Here is a 9,315-nt window from a genome sequence, read left to right as displayed (position 1 = left end):
CATTTCAGTCCTCTTAAGGAAAATGCGTGTAAGAACTGCCCAACAGAGGTAAAGCCACATTTATGAATGAAAGCATTCATAGTTGGGTTTCCTGTCTTTGGTGTTTGTTTATAGATCTAGAGCTGTAATTTCGCATGACACTGAGATACTTTATGAAGTTTCTATTTCTATACTGTGTCCCTGATGGAGGAATATTTGGCAGCACATCAACATAAAAAGAAATCCTTCCCTTTGGCTGGCAATCAATGTTTATAACATAATTTTAGATTTGGAAATACATTCTCCTTTCCCTCCACCCATCATATATATTTTTACTCTCCTCTTATTCCTTCCAAGTCTCACCAAAGTCTGTTTCCTGGCAATTTGAGAAGTGAGAAATGTTTGCGTTGGGGGGAAAAAGTGAAGACATTTTATGTTGTAATTTTAGCAGAGAAACATTGCCCAATGACAAAGTCAGGGGTGTCTTGTGATGTTTTCTTCTGCTCACACTACCTTTTCCCATTTCAATGTCGCTCTCATCTTGCTACTCAGACTGCCTCCCATTCAGAAGTTGTGACCAGCTTTAAATCGCAGTGTACTGATTTGTAAGGACAAGGACAGCATGATGACCTTACTTTGGAGAGAGGGGAAGACAACTCTATGGATCGAACAGTCATTTTTAATTCATTGTAAATATGAAAATCAGGCGGTTTATTCACACATTGTTCTGATCTTCAAGTATCCATCCTGCTGATGGGTTGGAAAGTTTGTTCAATAAATACGGACTTCTCAAGCACTTGTTATCTGCCGGGCACAGTTCCAAGCACCAGAAATATGGTAGCAAACTCCTATCATCTGCCCTGTTGATTTTGAAATATTACTGAAGTTACATAAGAAAGGGGTGATAACAGTGATTTTCTCTAGATACAACTAAGCCACGTACTGTAGGTAACACTGGAAATCCTTTCAGGTTAGAACACTATCCCTTCTCCTGCCCCTTGATTTTTGCCTCATTTTAGTACATGGGTTGCTGAAAAATAGAAACTCTTCTGTTTCCTCTCTATGGGTTATCTAACCACAAAGACGGTGGATTTCAGATTTCTATAACATTGTGTGGTGCAAAATGACATTCTGTTTCTTAAAAAGACAACTCCACATTTCAAAAATTATTTTCACCCATGATTATTGTACAGTATTACAATGTATTATGTGCAAAATTCCATTTAAAAAATCATTTACAAAAGGAAGTACAACATGGTACATGCTGAGGGTTCTACACATACAGCAAAAGGTATGAAAGCTACAAGGTACAAAGCCAACCAAATCAGATGATGGCGCACCTTTATGCAGGACAACATGTTTCTATGACTCCCTGTGTTACATGGACCACAGGACCCTCAGGCGTTGCCCTCTTCCAAACAGGTTTCAAAGAACATAAATCTAACTTCCCCATACATTCTTACAGTGCAGACAGGCTTTTTGGTGCCTTTGCAAACTCTTTTCCAAACAGCATCTTCTTTAACTTAATAAAAGTCACATTACACATTACTTGATTTCTGCCCCAAATCATTTGATGCTGCTGGTTTTGATTTATGTGAAAAAGGAAAAAAAAGTGTTATCCTTATTTTTTTTCCTTGTGGGACTTTCATAATTGTTTCCCAAAGCAAGTAACATGGGATAGGCTTTGCCAAAACTCACTGCATATTTGCAGTATTTTCCACAGAGGTGGTTCCTTTCATCTCCTTTTCCTACTTCCTTCATGGAGCCTGAACCAGCAGACTACACTTAGTCCTTTGTTAGAGTCTGTATTTCTCTCTTAACCTCTCATCTACATTCATTTCTCTCCTGATCTCAGCATCACTTTGTTAAAACTAGAAAGAGCCCGCTACCACCAACTGTGAACAAGATAACAGTACCTCAGATTTCCAAAGGCATTCTGTGGCCAGTGTCAGTGACACATGCTTTAAGAAATCCAGCCATCTCTTCCCCCACAAAGCTGCTAAAACATCCAGTTACAGAGGAGAGACTTTAAAAATGCAATACTCTCAAATCCAGCAAGAGTTTTTTGAATATTAAATGTTAAAATCACATGCATAATTATAGAATATCTTAGTTACAAAAATATTTAAAAACCAATCCTGACAGTTTACCTGCAACTGCTATAAAAATTTCTATGAAATATATAAAAACAGAGTCTCTGTAAAAAAACAAAAAAAGAAAGAAAAAAAAAGGAAAAAAGAAAAGAATGGAAGGAAAAGATGGAGCCATCCACAGAACTGAGAAATGCCTGATGCACTGCATCGGACAGTCTTGTCAAAGCCTGGCTGCAGAATTCAAGAGAAGAGCTTGTACCTCTTAGATGTTTATTCAGCACATATACAACATGTAAGCCAACCTAGAACCCAGCTGGGGGTAGGTAGCAAACAATCTCAGGACACTTCAAGAGCAGTTCTCCATCTCTGAAGGAGACTCCTATGGTTTCATGAACCTCAGCTGCCTTGCTTGGACAATGTGGCTAAAGATGCCCTTGGCCAAGCTGGCCTGCGGATACCTTAGTCGCTGAACCAAGGGGTCCCCAAAGAGGTGACTGCTTTTCAACCACAAGCATGAGGAAGCATGAGGGGTCAGGAAGGCAAGGTTCCTGACCCCCTTTTGGATGCACCACTGGGAAGTCCCATGTGTCTTCTATGAGGCGGTGAGATCGTCTTCCCCATTATGGAAGATGGCTCTGTAAGGATCATTCTTGATGCGCTTGTAGACAAAGTGGAAGATGTGAGGTTGTGGCCGGCTGTGCAGCTCAGCCTTGATTTTTTGAGGGTAAGTGTCCTCTGCCAGCTGCTGCCATGTTTCGTCAATGAAGAGGAAGAGGCTGTACTCCTCAGGATCCCCCACTTTGAACTTCTCAGCACAGAGCTGACACACATCCTCAGTGGTGACGTAAGGTCTTACAAGGAGGGTTTTTCCTGTGCAACCACTGTTGACCTCCTGGAATGCAACTCGGAGATAATTCTGCAGGTAGAAAGACAAATGTCAGGGAGAGAGTCAGAAGAGGAAATGAGACAGAGCTCTGGGTAAGCACGATGAAATGCTTCTAACTTTGAGCCACTCCATGCTCTGGCCCATCAGGATGTCCAATGTCAGGACACAAGGCCTTGAACACAAGGAAAAAGACTGGTTTGAATTTGGACAGTGGGGCCAAACAGCCATACAAGCTGAGCTGCTGTATTTTAATTCTTGTAAACACAAGAAGCAAGAAGTCCACTCAGCCTGCCCTGATCTTTCAGTGTCCTTTATAAAGCTATTAAGAAATCCCTTGCTAAGAGTGTGAACCAGATCCCATGCTGGGTTCATTCTCAACTTGAAAAGTAAACCAAATAGCAGGAGAAGCTGGATCAGGAGTCAGCAGGAAGAGACATGTAAAATATGCAGACATAGGGCATGTACTGTGCTCACTGGGACCACCTCTCATGAAGCCTAAGCAAGAGCCACGATGTTGGGTTGGACCACAGACACTGCTGAGACCTGACCATTTTTCACTTCCCCAAAAGACAGTTTCATGTGGTTCAACCTCATACATGGCTCCACGTGGCTCCGAGTGCAATGTAGAGCAAGTCGGCAAGATGAGGTGTTGACTCTGCTGAAAGGCTGTGGAGATGGAGCTCACTATGTGCAAAGTGGTTCTGCAGGGAAGTCACAGGAAGGCGTGTGTGCAGGCTTGGCACTTAGGTCATCATGACATGCAACACACCTGTGGTCCAAATGCACACACAACGACCAGATGAGGTGTAAAGAATCCTACACTTACACTAGGCTCTCTGAAATTTTGTGACCCTGGATAATTTCTTCAGCTTCCACCTCCTCAGGAGTGGGGTTACCAGAGAAGATAGAGAACACCCAGTTAAACTTAATTTTCAGACAGAAAACAAACATATTTCTTTTTCTATATCTGGCAACCCCACTCAGGAATGAAGGGACGTGCCCAGGGCTCCCACGGTCACCATGAGGGTTTACTTGGGTGATGGAAGAGAAAGCTCCGGGGAAGGACAGTGTGCTCTGTACACATACGGTAACTCCAGTGCTCTTGAATTCCAACACCGTAGAGTATACAAATGCACCCTTCCTCTGCCTTCCTGCTCCTCAACACTCAGCTCACTCACTCGGTTTGTACTTACTCATTGACTCCAGAAGAGAACATCTTTAGGTAAGTCTACACTGTTCCTGTTTGACCAGTGAAGAAACCAAGGCACAGAGAAGTTAAGTATCTTGCCCAAGGCCAGACAGCATTTTCACTGTGGTGTGCTGCCCTTCAACATGAGGAGGCTTTTGTGTGTGTCTGTGCCCCCTGATTGAGGGGGGTCCAGTGGAGCTTTGCTTCTGAGTTTTGGCTTTTAAAATCACACTGACATCTGTTGTAAATCTCCAACAATTTCCCTCTTGGGTTACACGCTAAGAAGGTTTTCAAAGCCAGCTGGAAGGGGTGTGCAGAAGGAAGGGGCTCCCATGGTATCCGGGGGTCTTTTGGTTAGAAACTCTAGAAGTAAAGATGGGATAGGAAGGAGGGGCTGATGGCAGGTCAGGAGGTAGGTAAATGAGCTTCTCTCATTCTACACTTTTCTCATTCTCATTCTGTTCTCTCAGAGCTGTATGATGTTAGGAATCCCCCAGCAGGACAGTGATACCAGTGTCCCAAGAGCCTGCGTATGCTAAATCCCTTAACACACAGCTAGTCACTTTTTCAGCAACGCATGGGAGAGAAGCACATGGTGTGTGTTCTTGCTTTTTAGATTTATGTGCCTGGTAGGGAATTTCACACAATCCTGCCATCTTTCCCCAAATTTTGGAGAAAAACTTGCTGACTTGCATTTTCTACAATGGGCGGATTTTGAACCACGTGTATCTTTTGAGCATTTTCAAAGCACTGCAAAGGCCACAAGAGCAAGGAAGGTGAATCTGGGCATGAACACAAATCTGTTCTGCCTGGAAATTCACCAAGTGGCACAAAGAAACTAACCAGTCAGGTTTTATAATATTATTTGAAACTTTGAAAATATTATTCCAAGACATTAGCAGATCTCATAGTTTCAGTCTACGAGCAAATCAACAAGTATTGTGTTGGGTAAAGGTTCCTATGCCTTAATTTGCCTCTCCTCTCCAGGAAACAAGTTCTTTGGAAGCCCTACACTCCCAGAACTGCTCATGGTCCTGGAAAATTCTGGATGGAGATCAGGCAGGATTTGGCTCTGAAACTCAATCTTAAACTCTGGCCCTGGCCGGCTGCCAGAGCTGGTGCTGCCCAGGAAATTCTAGGGTCTTCTGTTTTGCGGGGTGGGGAGGTACCAGGGCAGCTCCAGCGTCCAACACTAATGTTTCCTCCAGGTCAGAATAAAATCACGCTACCTGTGCCGAGAGCTTCCCTATTTTAGACTCGGCGCCTGCTGAGGTGCTCAGCATCCAGACTGTGTTCCCGGAGAAATCCCGCCTTAATTTGACTGTCTTCCTAAGGGCAGCAAAACTTGGACCATGCCCACGTACTTTTTTTTTTTTTTAATTTAAGGAAAACAAAGAAGTGAAACAACAAGGTCAGAAGGTGGTTTAAAATAAACCTTTTCCGTCTGATGGTCTGACAAAGGGGACCTCTGGCGCCCGGGGCCATGAGTGCCGTGTGGGACACAGGAAGCGGGGGCGGGCCCCGCGTCACCCTGGCTGGCCACTTACCTGGAAGTCATCCACCGAGGGGATGGTCCGGTTCGTGGTTCTCCGTTTGTGCCACTGCCGCAGGGTGTCCCTAGCCTCCGAGCTGAGCAGCCGCGCCGCCTGTTCTTCTTGGAAATTCTTGATCAGAGAAAGTGCTCCGTAGGCGCTGGTCAAGTAATAGCCTCCTGCAAAGGGGCAAACAGTGAGTTCTACGGGGATCTACACTCGGACACAACAGGCAGCGCCAGTGGAGGCAGAGAGAATACTCTGTATTTTCTTCATTTCCTCGGGGGAACACAGAAGCACATCCAAGAGCATAACCTTACATGGTCACACATTGTAGGGAAAATGCAAGTTTCCTGGCCAGGGTGCTCACTTGCCCCTGGTCCGCTTGCCCACCACACACGTGGGATGCGCCCTGGCGCAGGCTCGCACATTTGTGGCTAATGAGTTATTACTGACTGTATGAAGAGCTCTTCCCAGCTCTGTGCAGGGCTGGGGGCTGCAGGCGGTGCAGAGACCCTTACTTCAGGCAGACTTGCCCCGAGGCAGAAGGGATCCTAGTGCTTGACCTGCCACCGTGAGAATAAAGCGTGGTCTAAACCCTTTCACCTGCTATGCATGTTCTGCTGTGTTGCTCCGTCTCACCGAATCCTGAGTGAACTTTTCCTGGGCTGAAACCCTCAGGGGAGACACCCGCCCGTGCAGGTCATACTCCTGGATGTATGTACGAGGTTTCCCCTGCCTGTGCCAGGGCCAGTGGGGTACCTGTTTTCACTGATGGAATTTCCATTCTAACAGGTGACACATACAAAATCTCTAAATTATTTAAGTGCAATTGTGAAAATGCTTTCCCAGGCCTGACAGAGGAGGGGGGTGGGGGTGGCGCGCATATGAAGGTATCATGGACAAAGCTCCCAGGGGAATCATTTACTTGAGGAAAAGGAGTCCACATATCTCCTGGCAATACTTGCTTTTTGGGCTTTTCTTTTAAAGGAATTCATATTTTCTAAATGTTAGGTAAACTATACACTTTGAAAGAACAACAAGATACAAGTGTGTTTCCGATTATATGGGTTCCTCAGAATGATTTTTTTCCTACTGATTCCCTTTCTCACCTGTATTGGGAGACTAACAGAATATGACATTTTGGAAAAAATAAGTTACAAGGAACAGCAAGTGATGTCCCTTTGGTGGTGCATTTAGGTATGATTTCTTATGTTTGGGGGTGTTAAAAGACGTATAACACCATGACATGCACATGAGTGAGTTCAGAGTTTCGTCCTAAACCATAATTAGGGAGGTGCCTTGGGTGGAACTTAAAAGCTCCATGCTACAGAACCACGAGGGGGCGCCCCAAATGATTATTCAAAATTCCTTCATAGGACACAGCCCATTTTAAATTGAAAGGCATTTCTTTGTCCTGCACACCTATTGAATCTGCACTGTTGAGTACATGGCAGATACAGAGCAGGGGTATGTCTGTAAGACAGAATATGAATCTTTGCTTTACGGAAGTTTATAAATTTATTTAAGAACATGGACACTGGTGGTTTATTCATGGAAGAGCTAGAAGTTAGTTGTGGTTAAATGGGTTTTGTGTAGAAGTATGACTTTCATGGCCCAAGGATTTAGCTGCTAATGCAGGACCTAAGAACTCTCTCTCTGGTCCAGAAGTGACAAGCTCCTCATAACTAGAAATAAACATGATTGAAGCTAAAACAACACAGAACAAGATGGAAAATTGGAAACTAGTCCACCGTCTGAGAAATGACCAGAGAGCCCTGCTGTGAATCACACTGGCCATGTAACTTGAGAAAGAAACACACCTTTTTGTTCTTCAGGTCACTGATAAAGATTTGGGGGTTACTTTTTACTGCCCACTCCAAGCAATGCACTTCACATGCACATATCACATGTCAGGCTTTTCATTTAGGGTTATTTGAAGAGCTTAACAGACCCACTGTCTGGGTCTCAGTTCCCCATGGCAGTCCCCACATGCTAGTATAGAGTTCTGAGTAGCTGATTTTTACTAAATATTGGTCCCATGAACAAATCAACATATGGCTGAGTGTGAAACTCAGCAGTGTGGAATTTAAATGCTAAACAGGGGATTTCAGGAGCAATTAACATGGACTTTATTCCAAAGAGGCTGTGTGGAGGTGTAAGTATTGGAGCTGGGACTTGGAGTTACAGCTGAGTTTCCGAGGGAAGGTGTTTCCTGTGCACGTCAAATTTTAGATGCAGTAGCTCAGGCCATTAAGGAGAAAGCTCAAAATGCTGGAAGCCCAAAATTGACCACACTTTGCAACATGTGGATGCAATTAGAGGAAGGCTTAAATTTCAGCAAAAGTATAACCTTCCACAAGAGTGGTACCCTTCAAAGGGATTCTACGATGCTTTCTCTGTAAAAGAAACTACCTGCTTAAACAGCAGAATGAGATGTGGGCTGCTGCCCTGCAAGCCAAAGAGGGCTTTGGGCTAGCCGCAGACGTCTGCACGGTAAAGGGAGCTCTCTACTCAGCTGCCTCTTCCTCCTGGTCTAAATTGCTTCAGTTCGTTAGTGTACAGGCCTGGTTGGTAACCATAGCCTGCCTGACTGGGCTGCCCGGCTCTCCCAAGGAAGGAGGCCAAGAAGGCAGAGGCAGTAAAGGGGAGGCAGGCTCTAGTCTAAGCACAAGCTCATTGGCTGCTCCACATGTTCACTAGGTCCTTGTTCTCCTCTTCTGTGTGATTCCTGGGGGTAAGGCCAGCCACCTGCTCCTCTACCATCATCACAGCACCCAGGGCAGTGCCTTGCTTCGGGGAAATGCTGGGGAGGGTGGTAGGAAGTGGCTGTCTCCATTGTCAGACCACAAGATGTAAGCATATGTTTGTCCTAAGTACACAGTCAGCAGCAGAAAGGTAATTTTCTGAGTGAAACTGGTATGACTTTTCCCAAAAGCCCCAAGAACTTGACATACTTTTGACAAAACTACTAGAATTAAACATGATTGAAGCTAAAACAAAACAAAAAAACCAAGATGCATATAAAATTGTAATAATAACACAGTAGAAGGAAGGAAAGCATGGCATAGAGATAATGTATTGCTTCTCTCATCCCTGGACAAAACCACATGCTTCTCCCCATCCTGTTAAATCCCAGGGCAGGGCAGGCAAGGAAAGCTCCAGGAAAGGGTCTGGCGGCTCTCGTGCAGCGTCTGGTTCCAGGGTTATGAATACTAATTCGGGGCATAAACAGGGGAGAGGGCAAAGGATGAAAGAGGCCCATTCATGTCTGTCTGGGTGGGGGGACAGGATGAAAAGATAAGCACCACTAATCCTGAGTCAGCACTATCCCTGGAGGGGCAGGAGGGGGACAGACTCTCTGAAAAGAAAGCCAAGTACTGAGATTTAGGGACTAAAGGATGTTCTGGGGCGACAATGCATTTAAGTTCTCTCCAGGGGAAATCCCAGTATGACACATTCCCTGGGGAATCCTATAAGTATGTGGACCTTTTCAGTCCAAGCCCGGACTAACTTCACTGGAGAAAAGAAAAAAAATCTGTGCAGCAATTCACCACTGAAGGTCTGTATGAGCTCTTTACCCACATAAGGAAATGGATGAACAGAGTTTGCAAAGCACAGGCCCCTGATGGGTTC

General features: G+C 44.8%; 1 protein-coding gene across 11 annotated transcripts in view; it reads right to left on the bottom strand.

Moving 5' to 3' along the window:
• Positions 1–640: 640 nt before the first annotated feature.
• The window catches only part of RIN2 (Ras and Rab interactor 2), a 239,696-nt gene continuing 231,021 nt past the window's right edge, over positions 641–9,315 (bottom strand). For all 11 annotated transcript variants that reach the window (XM_037022390.2, XM_073236968.1, XM_037022388.2 and 8 more), the window contains 2 exons: positions 5,695–5,858; positions 641–2,988 (listed from right to left, as the gene is read on the bottom strand). In XM_037022390.2, the coding sequence (XP_036878285.1) occupies positions 2,665–2,988; positions 5,695–5,858 (488 nt within the window). In that variant the 3' untranslated portion in view covers positions 641–2,664. The remainder of the gene's footprint in view (positions 2,989–5,694; positions 5,859–9,315) is intronic.

The sequence above is a fragment of the Manis javanica genome, chromosome 5 (assembly GCF_040802235.1).
Source record: "Manis javanica isolate MJ-LG chromosome 5, MJ_LKY, whole genome shotgun sequence".
NCBI classification, from domain to species: Eukaryota; Metazoa; Chordata; class Mammalia; order Pholidota; family Manidae; genus Manis; species Manis javanica.
The sequence above is the reverse complement of the archived record's forward strand: the minus strand, read 5'-3'. Positions and strand labels throughout refer to the sequence as shown.